This window comes from Montipora capricornis, chromosome 2 (genome assembly GCF_036669925.1).
Source record: "Montipora capricornis isolate CH-2021 chromosome 2, ASM3666992v2, whole genome shotgun sequence".
Taxonomy (NCBI): domain Eukaryota; kingdom Metazoa; phylum Cnidaria; class Anthozoa; order Scleractinia; family Acroporidae; genus Montipora; species Montipora capricornis.
Window position 1 is genome coordinate 48,857,463 of NC_090884.1, and position 14,546 is coordinate 48,872,008.

The following is a 14,546-nucleotide window of genomic DNA, read 5'->3' on the forward strand; positions in this document are numbered from 1 at the left end:
GCAGGCGCTAACAGAGTTGTGGTCATTACTTTCTAGAACGTTCTTCAAGAACTTCTGACAGTCTTTGACATGGCTGGAAAAACGACAAAAATGTCGATACGGCTTTCCTTTTATCGTAACCAAAATCAATTTAATTGCAATAGTTACTTTGACCCAATGCCCTTGAAGATAACAGTCTTTCTTTTAAAGAAAGGAGATTGTTCATTTGCGGAGTGGCTGTCGATATTGGATCACTTAATTGTCTCAAGGCTTGACATAATTCCGGAATCTTACCCCAAGGCCATTTCCAGCAAAATATATGCAACGGTTGTCGCCGAGAGGTGAATTACAGCTTATCTGTTCTTCCTTATAGTGTAAATGAGACACATCCTGTAGTGATCGGTCATCCTGTAGTGGTCAAACGTTAGCCAGTCAATATCATGTCTGAATATTTAAATGCACGGAATATTCTTGGAAAAACATTTTTTGTCACTGCACCTGCTGATCGCCGTAAACAGTGAAACTCGTGGGAGTATTTTCACCTTAAGTCTGTTGCATCTAAAGTACACACCTCACACTCTATTTTAGCCCATTCAAAAATAATTTATAAAACGTTAACGTGGGCGAAGCCCAAACGATGGTCCAAAAATACAGTCGCCAGCAATTGGTTCAATTCCTGATGCAAGTATCATGTCCAAAAGGTGAAAAAGGGTCTAGCTTTAGCGGAAAAAAAGAGTGAAGCATTCCATTTCGAATCGCATTGATCGTTTTGACTTGGACAGGCTATACTGTAGTTCGTCGAATGGATAGATCGTCGAATAATCAGACAGTTACCGTCCACTTCAGTCCCGGCTACTTGAAAGACGAACTCCCGTGACACATATTTTATACCAGATGGGCGCGCTTTATATGTTTTCTTTTAGCTCTTCGTAGATGAATTATTTGTTCCTGGAACAGTAACTAAAAAAGATTTGAGAAACAGGTCAGAAGTTAACGCTTCTGTTATTAAATTTAAATATGGAAAAAAACTGAGAGGTTAGGAACTGAATTTCTGACTTAGACGTTTTTCTGCAGAGTTCAAGGCACCATAAATCTTTGTATATTGAGAAAAAGAAACTGGACAGCTGTAGAAAATATGTCTAATGGACTTTTATGCTGATATGTGTACTAGTCTGCGAGAGCAGGCGCCTATTTAGGGTTTTGGTTCACACGCTAAGAGTGCGAGAAAGGGTCGATGAAGGCAATTTGACGTCGAATTGAATTGTAAGGTAGCTGTAAGAATACAACCGGCTGGAATGATTGGGTTTACACTTCTGTAATATTTTATTGTGGATATTTTGTGTCTTTTAAAGAGGTTAGCATAGTTGAATTGGTTCAGGCTCAGAGTTTGTTTGATTAGTGTAGTATACGTTCCAAGAAGAGATCAATGACGACAAACATCCTTTTGACGGCTCAAACTGTAACAAAAGGAATATCAACAAATATTTCCTATTAATTAAAATCTGCCCCCGAACTCACCGAAAAATGGCAATTTTTTTACGAAATCAAAACGTTAGTGAAGCTTTTTTCCGCTTTCAAACGGGCTGTCACGGAAAAGTTGATGGGTTTTTCATTCTAAATGAAACGGTAATCAATTGCACAATTAAAAACATCGGGAGGGAGACGCGGGCGAGAAGTTCCGGAAACACGCTCCGTGTATACGTATATACGTTTCGTGCCTTGTGAGACATCCTGGAACTATTCACTTTCGGTTACGTTCCTTGTACGTAAGATTTCTTGCTACCTACTCTCACTGCATTCTCCGAACGAAGCGGGAAGTAGCGAAGTAAGAAACAGCACGAGTTTGTTCGTGGATCACGTACCCACTCCAACATGCCGCGGGCACATAGATAACTGTGCGGGGAGGAAATGTAAAAAGAGTTGTCCATTAGATTAACATTCCCCCTTAATTGTTCTTTGTCTTTTGATCACGAAAGAAAAACGTTAGCTTTACTTCGCTGTGCTGCCACTGATAAAAAATGGTTGTTTGCTGATGTGTGATGTGACCCAAAAAACGACAAGGACGATGTGACCACCACTTCTACAAGAACGTCATCTCGCGATCATGCGAAGTCGTTCCCCACGGAGAGAGATAGAGTGGACAAACTTTGGTATGAACAGAGTGGATGTTTGGAGAAAAAAAATGAAAATATATGGTCACGACAGGTGCTAAAGTAAATATAGAAGAATAAAAATAAAATTGCCATTTCACGGCGTCGTTGTTTAGGACGACAATGGCTGTACCAAAGATAAAACGCACGTGCTATGTGTGCAGGCCTTTATTTCTATTTATAAGACCCTTGTCTTGTAACCGCCGACCGTCGTCGTCCTTCCGTTAGCTCCGTGATGTGTGCTAAAAAGCGTGCAGCACGATTATTTTTCCTCTTTTAACCAATGATATTATTTTTTTTGTGGCGTTGTCGTTGCCGTAGCTATAGGAGTCGTCGTTTCTTAAATTAAAAAAAGGGAACCTCCACTTCAACAAAAAAAAAAAAAAAAAAAAAAAAATTTATATCACAGGAAACAAACTTTACAGTCAAGTCAGGCTAAACTTTTTTCAAAGTAAGCGTTTGTATCCGAAATAAATAAGTTTAGAATGGGCTATTTTTGTTTTCAAATTTCGCGGGCGCCGCCATCTTGGATAGTTGTGACGTGTCACGGTTGCCCTATTGTCATTGGACAAAAGCTCTTGGTAGCGCTACCGTAACACGTCACAACTATTCAAGATGGTGGCGCTCACGAAATATGAAAGAAAAAATAAGCGATTTTAAAATTCAGTTTTCCTAATATAAACACTCTTTTTATAACAAATTTTGAACAAATTTGTTTGGAAACATAATTTTCTTCGGTTTAAACTTATTCTGTAGTAAGAGTGGAGGTTCCCTTTAAACTACCCTTTATTGTTAATAACCTCCCTGTTATCAAGACGAATGTACCAAAACATACAACGTGTGATCCACGTGCATAGCATGCCATCATTAGTCTTCTTGATTAGGATTGTTGTTTTGTGGAGCTCTCCTTACAGAGTTTGCGTATGTCGCTTGAGTTTCTCATGCCGGCTTGCATCGTACGTGTGAACAAGCCCTAAAGCACACTCAGACACCTTATCTTTCGCTGTACAATTCTCCAACCAATCTATAATATGAACTGTACATTTGCCTTCTTATGAATAATCGTCCTCATGACGATATCAAAGCTCTAAGGCACTAAAGAAGACCCAAAGAAACTAGAAACCTATGAACATTTCATGAGTATTTTTAAATAGATATACATGCGGAACAATTCCATTCTCCATCAAGAATAGATAGATAGTCTATAATTTCACACGGTTAAATCGTCAGCTACGAGATATGAAATTACAAGTAAATACAGAAATTTCTGAATCTAGAAAAATTATACAAAGATTACAGAGTAAAATGTACAAAAAATACAAAGTTACTGTACAAAGTAAAATGTAAAGCTACTTTTCACGAATGCTGTGCCTTGAAGTATTTCCTTGATTAAGCCTTTAAATCGCCATAGGCACTTTGCATGCTTAACATTGCAACTTGGCTGTTCCATAGAACAATTTATTCTTAAAGAGCAACTATTGGAGAGCGACCCGTGGATGGAGCACATTTGTGGTCTGTAGATCACCTGGAAAGAATGAAAGAAAAAATAGCTCAGTTCAGTAAACAGCTCAGTATTTGTTGTTTTTTAGCTGTTTCTTCTTATCGTCTTGGTTCCACGAGAGGATCTAAAATGACGAAGCAAACAAAGAAAGCTGTGGCAAAATGACGGCAAGCCAGTAATTTTACAAATATGGGGAAAAAACACAAGTAGTTCCACTGAGGTGTGATGATTAGGCTTTGGATTTTTAACGTGTTTGATTGATATAGGCACCCGTAACGCAATTATTGAATACTGACCGATTTATAATAGTTGGTGAACTCGAATACTGACTGTTGGTACTATTTGCTACAACATTTTTCATTAGTGCTCTTCAAAATGTGTGCCTACCACAAGCCGGTCATTTAGCGATTTGAAAATAGTGACCGGCGTCCGGCCATTGCGATACTTTGAGCATATTTAATATGTGGATAAGTTTCTTTTATGTTTTTGTTCGCTGGCCCTGACCTTGCACAAACCACACCCTTTTTCTAAAGGACAACCAATCTGAAGTTGATTAAAAAGTCAGTTGTGAACAGAAGACAATTGACTGTGCATGTTCCAAGTCAAGATAACATGATTCGCGATGTAACTTTTCTCGCTTTTGAAGTTTCTCGGGTTTCATAACCATTCCATCTATGTGAATTATGCTTGGAAGAAGAAAACAACTTTTATATCTACTTATAAGGCACCTCACAGTGACTCTCAAGGTCTGTTTTTCGCGCCCTTTTTTCAGCACTTTTCGACGACTAGCGGTACACAATAAGACTCATTATAAGAAGCGTGGAACATAAAAAAATGCAGACGATTTGATATGACAATTTGTGTAAAAAAAAAAATCCCCTAACGGCAATGTGTCCGAAATGTGTTGTAAGATGATGTCTTTCCTTCTTGTTTTAAAATCCTCACTCAAGTTTGTTTCTGTACGTCGGTCGGCATTATTGCATTATTACACATGCGTGAATGAATTCAAACAAAAGCACAGCGCGAATTGACGCCTTTTCCGAGGCGTTTCCCTTTTAAGTACCTTTTAGTGGGAATCAGTGACTTGTTCGCAGTTGTCATTCTACGCTCATTAATGGTGTATCACGTTAATTTTTGGTGTTTACCTTAATCTTCCACTTGGCATGGATTATCTGCATTACAGGTCACATAACTCGGTGGCTTAAGACTGGTGCATTCCTGTTCATCTACTCTTTCTTCCGCTCCTGATGGGTTGACCTTGACACATTTGACTTCCGTGGACTGCACACCAAGCCCACAAGACGTCGAACACTGTAAACATGTTGCAAATACGTGGAATTAATTCAAAATGTACAGTAAAATCTCAAACATCCACCACAGGACACTCCCGGAATCCTACGTGGGAGGCCGCGGGCGTAGATACCCGCTTACAGCGGACGTTTAGTAGTTTAGAGATTTGAGACATCCCAGATATAGTCTCTTTTTTTAAGGTGCGTGAACGTCTTAACCACTGAACCACACCGTCTTCTGATATATTCAATTAAGTACCTCAAGCCACAAATCGCTTACCGGGCCGGCGTGTACAGTGTACCACTCTGCTGGACATGGCAGTATTCCACACTCCTCGTAGGTCGCCGGCTTGGGTTTGGCACAATGACTGTCACTTATTTCCACCTCAGTCCCTTGAGAATCTTCCACGCAAAACACCTCACGTGATCTCACTCCACGCGTTCCATCGTTGCAGCTTTTTGAGCAGTCTGTCCATGAGCCAACTTCCCATCTACGAGATGAAATTTCATAAAAATATGTTAAAGATCAAAAGGCCAAACTCTTGATTCTTAACACTTTAAATCGAATGAATGCATTGCTCCTGGGCGCATGGTCCACAAGACTTGTCTGCTGTTCAGGCATTTTTTTCTTAACTGCACCGGCGCGGGTGTGGCTTAGTTTTCTTTGGTAGTCGATTTTTTATATTTCCTCTATTGCTAGAAGATTTGCGCCACAGTGACATTCCACTAAAATCCTCGTCACCTTTACACGTGTGTGTTTTCCTAAGACTCACCGGCAGAAAATTGACAGGACCAAATCATGCAACATAAAATATTCGGTATTTCATCTAATATAGCGTTTCAGTTAGGTCATCCCTTCCAAACAGAATCGCTGTAAGAGTTGGGTCAATTAGATTAGATTTCCTACTTTCAAGGTTCACGCCACCACCTTGGCTTCTACCGAAAATCCAAACTGAAGAGATGATAATAAAGATAACTACGTAGCTAACTAACTAAATATAAATAACTAAATGACTTATTAAATGAACAGATCTAGCCTCACCTTGCAGGACATGGATGCATGTTACACTTTTTGAACTGGTCCCCAGGCCTCTTTTCCTCGCAGAACTGATCCCCAACTGCCGACTTATCGTCTTCACGAACACACACAGCCGTGATTTTCTCTACTCCTGTGGCCATAAACAAATCAAATAACTATTTACTCTTAGACACAGAGTACATGTTCTGTTGGTCAAAGAAGCGGTGAAATATGGTTTCAGTAAACTGAAATTTCTCAGTGGAAATTTCATGTTACAGGATAGGGATTTTGCAGCATTATAGCGACATAAGACTGAAAATGGACTCCATCGAGTTAGCACCGAGTATTGGCAAATAAAAGAGGGGTTTTTAAGCACCCCGATACTTCCAATAGTGTTCGACTGATATTCGGCGGTAAAAAGATTGTTCCTTATAATACGCTGCACTTCTCCTTTGCTGCCCTTTTGTGGCCCGGGAACACGAAGGCTTGTGTGATGGAGTAACAGGGTGAAGAGGCCAGGGCGAAAAGTAATCGAATAGCAAATCGCCAAGCGGGAGACTGAAGGAGTGTAATGGGGCGGAGCTCGCTTTTCCTCCGATTTCTTTTTGCCCGACATCCAGCTTAGACTAAATCTAAAGCATATAAATAATTATTGTTACCTCCACCGCATGAAGCAGAGCATTCTTTCGAAAACATGATCCAGCTCGTTTTAGGCTTTTCTGTAGTTTGATTGGTTTTCTTGGCTTCGAAGGGTTGTTTGTCGACTTCGTCCATCTCACGAAGAAGCTCCGGAAAGTCGTTATCTCTAAATGGAGTTCTTTCAGCCTTGATGTATTCATAATTGACTTTGTATCGTTCCCATTCATTATTAGCTTCGTACTGTGAAAAAAGAAAAAAAAAACGCAACAGAGATTATCGAGTGAAACGCCGACAGGTGCGACAGTTGTCATCATCCTACAACTGATGCACTTATTTGCTCATGACGTGCAATTTAAAAATTAAGTTTGTATTAGTCATTTAAATTCAAATTTAACTACTCAGAGATTGTTAATTTCTTTTCATCACCAAAAAGAGCGCTTTTTATTGAAAGGAGGGGGTCATGTTCTTTTTCAGCGTTGTCTAATAATTATTTTCTTTCCTCTATTAATTTTGATTTATTTTATTTTATTTTATTTATTTGTCACACAAAATATTTAATTTCCAGCGGTTGTCCTAAAAAGTGCAGGACCAGAAAATCTCAATTTCTTATGGCGCTTAGAATATCACTGATCGTATTATTAGGAATCGGGCAACAATTATCTGTCAACGAAGAAGAACTTTGTCTTAATTTCCTGCTTAATTTCTTTTTGAATTTTTGTGAGTTAAGCATCTTCCGAGGTAACACAACTGCTACAAGACGATTGGATCGGGCCTTCCCGGCCATGGTGGACTCACCAGTAATTCCAGTCTCTCTTTGAGAGGGCCTCGTGACTTGATAATCTCTTTGTTGTTGCGTTTTCGGAACCAAAAGGACGTTCCCGCTCCCTTGAATCTTTTGGGACCGTATTTAGCTTTGTATGTATCATAATTGATGATGCTATTCCACTCATCATCCACCAAAACTGAAAACAGTGAGAAAGGCAGTGAGACAAAATGTCAAGTTAATGCAAATCAATTCGGACTCGTGATTAGAGCGGTTTTCAAATGAGTGCCGTAAAACCAAAACCAAAGTAATTACTTTGGCCAATCAAAAAGGACGGGGACAATCCAGAAAACCAATCAAAACTCGAAGTAATTACACGCAGCCGATACAAAGCGCGGGAAAATGTGCACGCGCGAGCCACGATTGGTTTTGGTTTCACTTCTGATAGGTCGAAAAAGTGGCGCGAGAACTTTGAACCAATCACTGAGTGAAGAAATGCAAAACCAAAGCAATTCACTAATTACTTTCGACACTCAATTGAAAACCACTCTAAACAGCAGGCGTAACCCGAGTGAAAGTCTTGTTTGTCAAAAACTCGCTTATCATAAACTAGTGGTGTACTTACGTGACAGTCGAATCAGCGATCAAGATTTCCCATTCTAACGTATCATTGTTTGTTCCTTCATCTTTTTCGTCAGCATTGTCACGTGGTGGAATTTAGAGGACTGATTTGAACTCATTCCCTTGAACTGACTGATGTGGGAAAATGACGTTGCTACCGTCTGTTGACTGGTCTTTGAATGATTGTTCATCTGATTCGACCAATTATTAAAAATACTATATCAGTCGTTACCCAGTAACTTACATAAGTTGTTAATTGATCTTGTAACTTCTTGAATTTTGATGTTTCGAGCTCCAACAGGAAGAATAGCGATGGTTTGATAGTAATCGTATGACACTAAGAGAAAACAACTGTATTAGTGCAAGTGGCTACCAGAAAGTTTCTCTTAAAGTAGAAACCTTGGCAGCTGCTCCATAACACAGATGATACCCTGCCTTAAAGGCAAAAAAAAAAAAAAAAAAAAAAACAGATCTAGATTGACTTATACTTGCATGCAAAATGTTTAAGGATCGGAATGATACCATAAGCATTCTCGTGCTTCCAGTGTGAAGTACGATAAGATAACTTTACTTAGAGAGGGAGACGCAATTAACCTTTCATCCATTTTTAACTTACGGCTCTCTAGCTTTATCACAGAGGACTAACAACAACACCGGTCCGGGAACTCCCTACCTTGCCCTTCGCGAATAGTATGTGGTTCTTTTTTGTTCCACAGACTTATGAAGATTCATGGATTGTGAGACAGGGCCTACGGCTTATCATCCTCATCCGAAAAGACTAGAGAGTCTGACCATTTGCAGATGTCAATACTACGAAGCCAGCACTTTCTCCTCAGTTATTGGTCCGGTCGGAGTTTTTGATCCCGCGACATCCCGTATAGTAGTCTGATGCTGTATCACCTTAGCTAACCGGTAGGCGGTTTAAGAACTAAGATTAGTTGTCTTAGTAGAGTTAGAGCGATTTTCAATTGAGTGTCGAAAGTAATTAGCGAATTTCTTTGCTTTTGCATTACTTCACTCGGTGATTGGTTTAAAGTTCTCAGGCCACTTTTTCAACCAATCAGAAGTGAAACGAAAACCAATCGTGGCTTGCACGTGCACATTTTCCCGCGCTTTGTGTCGGCTGCGTGTAATTACTTCGAGTTCTGATTGGTTTACTTGATTGTTCTTCCCTTTTGATTGTACAAAGTAATTACTTTGCTTTTGGTTTTACGACACTTGATTGAAACTCGATCTAAGGCCATTGTTAGCTTTGTAATGTCGCTTTTTTGCATCACTCGACAGAACCTTTATTTTCATACCGTATCCGGGAATCTCATTATATGAGAACTTCACCAGTCCTCCGCTAGGTGCAGGGGGCTTGGTACTGGGATTTGGGGCCGGCTCAGTTGTTGGCTTTGCTGTGGGGCTTGGTGTGGTTCCTGGTTTGGGTCCACGTGTAGGTTTGTTGCCTTGGTTACCGCCTCCATGGCAGCTAGATCCATCACCATTGCACACTCCACATCTGTCTTTCTGCGCTCTGGAATCTACTGCGCCGTCACATCCAACAGTCTGAAGAAAGGAAACCCAAAAATTAAAACGAATAAACATGCAATATACAGAGGATTTCACTCTGTTAGCCTCTACAGTAAGGTACAACAGCGGAAGTAGAAACGGAACAAGGATGAGATTATTCGCCTTCTACCACTGCGGCCAGGGTTGAAATTGAAAATGACGTCATATATATAAGTTTAATTTATTGTTTCCCATCTATGCTTTCAAAAGATTTTGAGGTCATACAGACTTTTCTGACGATTTTCGTGCAGGGTCAGTGTTGTGTAAACCATAAAAGAGATTTGGTAGTACTTACTTTGCATTGTCCGTTGATGCAAACGCCACTGTTTGGTTTGTCAGAACATGGAGTCCCGTCCCTTACGCTTCCAAACGTTGTTATAAATCTCGCAGCTGTACAACTCAATACACACTTTGGGTAATCTTATATAAGAAAAAAACGTGCAAAGATCACGAATCGCGGTCAGGTTTTCTGACTTTAAATAAAACACGACATTTTTAAAATCAGGTCTTCGGGAGTGCGCCATTAGCTCTGACTAAGGGTCCCGAGTCCCGAGTCCCGAGTCCCGAGTCCCGAGTCCCGAGTCCCGAGTCCCGAGTCCCGAGTCCCGCGTTGTCTTGGTAGCATGAGCTTACGACAGAGTCAATTACAGAAGGTTAATTTTAAGGAATTCTTGAATATCCACGTGAGCCCTCGTAGTTAAATGCGCCCATCCAAAAGATTCTCAGCAGCGTTGGAACTGAACCTGAATTATCCTAGTCGCACACCTTCGCAGTCATTATTTGTTGTCATATTGTGATGTCGAGGTGGCCTCTCCTATACGCCTGGTGGTTTCTTTAGGTCTCTTTGCCTAACAACATGTTGTACTCTGTAAAGTTCTTTTTAAAATTAAGACAAATAAATGATGATGATTAACTTTCAACCTTCGGATAAGATCATCGTTGCTTTAGCGACTTTCAATAGAACGTCGTTCTCTAAAGAGAGGATTCATATGACAAAAACACCTACTAGCCTTTACATGTCTTTTTTTTCTGTAAATAGACCTTTCCTAACGGGGATATATTTATCCTGCCGATGACCATACATTTGAGGCAGCCAACGCGGAACTGCAAATAGCTGGGGGCCTTCCTAATACATGCAATTGGAATCAATTAATATATTAATGAATCACCAAATTTATGAAAATTAACCTTGAGAATAGTTCGGATCATAAATCCAGTTGTACGTTCGTCCTCCTTGAAACTTGACGTGCCTGTTGCTTATACACTGCTCCATCCTTGGATGTTGGGAATTTTCTGGGCATTTCTGCATTATGAAGATTTATGAAAGAAAAGGTTACGATCACCTATAGAACGATCATTACTCATTAATATCAACTTTTGCTTTATTTTTCTCATGAGGAACCAACGGCCACGAGTGCGACGTCAACGAAAAGTTCATTTCAATATTCCAAGTTCACGTTTTGCAATATTTCTGCGTCATCATGAAAGTTTGTGTAACTTTACGCTACAAAAACACCGAAATAATTATATGCGCTAACAGTGTTTGTTGAAACGGTATTTAAGCTCAGCAGAAATTTTAAGTATAAGTAAATGTCGTTGTATGTCAACGTTTTTCATAACACTTGAGAACTTGGGAATGCAATGTCTAAAAGTTTTAAAAATAATTAATTGTTCACTAATTGATGATTTATATGTTTGGTGGTGCTTTTTCAATTTGCCTTTTGGTAACATCGCCGCGCCGTTTGTCGAAGAGTCTCCATTGTTACAATGCAAAATTCACTTAAATCAATATGTCTTTCAGTACGGCTGTATTTTTAATATTCCTTTCTTTTATTCGAAAGTGACATATGCACACACATTGTGCGACTCACTAAGAGAGATAACATGCGGCGAATACATACGAAATCTAAGTCACGTGGTCGAATATCAAAATACGCTCATCAGAGACATTATCCCCGACTATAGTATGTCCTTCCAAAATCTTCTCCTAGCCACTCTGCTCTAAGTAAAAAAAATCTAAAAAATCACACTTTTATTTAGAATCACAACCATACAGTTGACAAAAACAAATAACTTATCATTTACCTTGTAACAGTATCTGTATTCTGCTCTTTTTCCTTGACACAAGCTTCCTTCTCGCCTTGGCCTGCAATCGTCAAAAAAGTATACACCGTATTATAACCATTTATCCTTTAACAAGCGATGGGTCGTGGATCAAGGATAAAGCTTTCTTATTCCTCCTTTCGAGCGACGACCTTTCTTTCTTCCATGAAAAGTCAGAGATCAAAAGGCCTTTGCCATACTAGTTTTAAAAAATTGCAGATGATTTGGAAGCGTTTTGGAAAAATCGAAATCTGTGGGATCATTCACATCAAGATGTCGGCAGGCAGCTATCGTTCCTTTTATGAAAATAAAGACAATTCAAGGAGACCTCATAAATGCAGGCAATTCTCATGCTCATACGGGAAAAATCAATTCAGTTTGTTCTGGTCCCAAATGGCCGCATTTCCATCCGGCTAGTTCCGAAGAAGAAGTGCGCGAAGCGTGGACTTCCGTCTCTTCCGACGGGCTCTAATATAAAAGGTAGAAGCAAAGTCACTGCTTACGAGCCAGAAGGCCCATCAGGCCGGCGCTTATCTCCGGTTTCCGTAGCATGAAGCGACTAAGAGTTTTTATACTCCCCCCTGGATGGGATGTTAGTCCATCGCACGATTACCCCCAGCATTACGCCGGTACCCATTTATACTCCTGGGTGGAGAGAGGCACCGTGAGAGTACAGTGTCTTGCCCAAGAACACAACACATCGTCCCCGGCCAGACCCCGATCGCGGACCACTCGATCCGGAGTCGAGCACATTAACCATGAGGCCACCGCGCCTCCCTAATATAATGCCCGTCATTAAACCATCATATTGAAGTGCAGTAAACTGAATTAGGGAGAAAACATGAAGCGCATATGTGGGAAAACGAGCCATACTCGACGGTCAAGCGCCTGGCAGTCGGTTGAGGACATCTTGGTGATGATGGTGCTAATTATATTAATGACGATGAAGCGAGAGATTCAGCGATACTTGACGCTTCGTTTCGCTGAGCAACTAGTCAACTTGCACTTGTTCGATTACGAGATATTAATTAACGGTTGGCGTCAGATCGGCGCCATTGTGAAGCAGTTGTATAGTATCACTTACGCAGGATTGTTGCATTCGCGCACTCGTTCACTTATCCCTCCCCCGCAAGAAGGAAAACACTTGCTCCAGTCTCCCCAGGCTCCCCAGTTTCCGTCAACGTCTTCATCGCCTTTGGTTCCCTTTGTGACACACCTTCCATAGCTGCACCACTAGTGGACGTAAAAATAATTAAGGAACACGTGCACGTCAATTTAAAGCCGCTTGTGGCGTAATAATTACATGTTTATTTAGGAAGGCATTTTGAGTCAGTACAAGCCATTTGACAAGGAGTTTGAAATGACTGCATTTTGCATCCTTTTAGTTTCTCTCAACCGTAATTTAAAACTATAGCTGGGTGAATAATGATTTCAATAGACAGGCTAGGGTCCGATCTGTGTCAAATCTTCATAAATTCTCTTTGAAGATCGCCTACTTTAGAGGCTTTGCATAGGTTCCTCAGTTGCGATTTATCATTATCATCATCATCATCATTATAATTATTATTACTTTGTGAAGAATGATTTCAATAGACAGGCTAGGGGCCGATCTGTGTCAAATCTTCCTAAATTCTCTTTGAAGATCGCCTACTTTAGAGGCTCTGCATAGGTTCCTCAGTTCCGATTTATCATTATCATCATCATCATCCTTATCGTTATTATTACTTTACATCCAATGGCTTTTCTTGCCTAGTTCACTTAACTTCGGTTTCGTTTACAGAGAAATCATTTCACATTCGCTGAAGATCGAACTCTACTTCTCTTACTTTTCAGTGTTCCTAAGTAACTATATAAAGGACGGGAGAATAAGGATGTTGTTGTACCTTGTTATAATCGCACTCAGTACCATCTGCTGCTGGTTCATCGTTTGAGGAGCAATAGCCATCTTGTTTCAAACAGAATAGTCTCACGCACATGTTCTAAAATAAAGAAAGAAGAGAATTTAAGATAAAGGATGACAGGTAAAAGATGAAATAAAAACAGTGAAAATTAATTGTCAACTGTAATCTGTACTTCATTGTCATTTCCAGCCAGCATTATACCGTAATCTAGCTCTTTACTTTCGGATAGAGCGCTTCTAGGTAATCGGTTTTAAATTGCCAATGATAGACAATAGTAATTCGACATCGGTTTGGTCTGGTTTTGAGAGCTAGGAGTAGTGATTTGATGGGTATTATAAAAGGATATATTGTCTACTGAATACAAAATTCGTATTGTCTAATACAAGTCCTAGGTCGGGGTGCCATTGTGTGTTATCAATTTAACAGTTGGAACCTCAGTATATGTTCGATGCTCTCTGTTCTGCTCTCTCTGTTCAATGTAACGACAAAGAGTGAACAGGCTGAAAGAACAGGCGAAACAGGCTAGTTTCATCCCGAGGAAAGGCATTTTACACTAAGATTGTCGACTTGAAGTTGTGCATCTGCAGTTTTTTACGGTAGTTGTGGGCGCCACTGCAATCGCCTTTTCACACAAGTCGTTCCCTTTGCACACAACTTGTCCCCTGTAATACAGGAACTCGTTTCACCGACCTCAAATGGATGAATAGCTTGACCCGGAGACTGCGGTCTACAAGCGGCATTCTCTACATTTCGTGCCCCTGAAGCCAAAGAAATAAAATCTTGCATGCACATCCTCCTAGCTTGCGTTGTCAGCTTGGTCGCTGTGAACAGCTCGTAATCTCACCTCCTTAAAAGTCTACTGCCAATTTCTAACGCAGAGCATTTCTTATTTTTGGGTGGTGAGATGACTTGCAGGCTGTAGTGTACTGGTACATTTAGGGCTTTAAGAACATTTGTAAGTTATTTTTTTAAGAAGGAGAAGTTAGATGTTAACCCCGGGGAATTGTTCCTACTCACCCGCTTTAAAT

The 14,546-nt window shown here is 40.2% G+C and overlaps 1 protein-coding gene across 1 annotated transcript in view; it reads right to left on the bottom strand.

Moving 5' to 3' along the window:
• Positions 1–3,259: 3,259 nt before the first annotated feature.
• The window catches only part of LOC138038079 (A disintegrin and metalloproteinase with thrombospondin motifs 6-like), a 24,199-nt gene continuing 12,912 nt past the window's right edge, over positions 3,260–14,546 (bottom strand). The window contains exons 11-24 of the mRNA XM_068883899.1: positions 14,536–14,546; positions 13,501–13,596; positions 12,702–12,850; positions 11,600–11,660; positions 10,703–10,817; positions 9,810–9,934; positions 9,262–9,511; positions 8,205–8,297; positions 7,372–7,538; positions 6,597–6,816; positions 5,962–6,088; positions 5,200–5,410; positions 4,776–4,941; positions 3,260–3,654 (exon numbers count right to left, since the gene is read on the bottom strand). The exon at positions 14,536–14,546 is cut by the window's right edge and continues 140 nt beyond it. Coding sequence (XP_068740000.1) covers positions 4,777–4,941; positions 5,200–5,410; positions 5,962–6,088; positions 6,597–6,816; positions 7,372–7,538; positions 8,205–8,297; positions 9,262–9,511; positions 9,810–9,934; positions 10,703–10,817; positions 11,600–11,660; positions 12,702–12,850; positions 13,501–13,596; positions 14,536–14,546 — 1,790 coding nt within the window. The 3' untranslated portion in view covers positions 3,260–3,654; position 4,776. The remainder of the gene's footprint in view (positions 3,655–4,775; positions 4,942–5,199; positions 5,411–5,961; positions 6,089–6,596; positions 6,817–7,371; positions 7,539–8,204; positions 8,298–9,261; positions 9,512–9,809; positions 9,935–10,702; positions 10,818–11,599; positions 11,661–12,701; positions 12,851–13,500; positions 13,597–14,535) is intronic.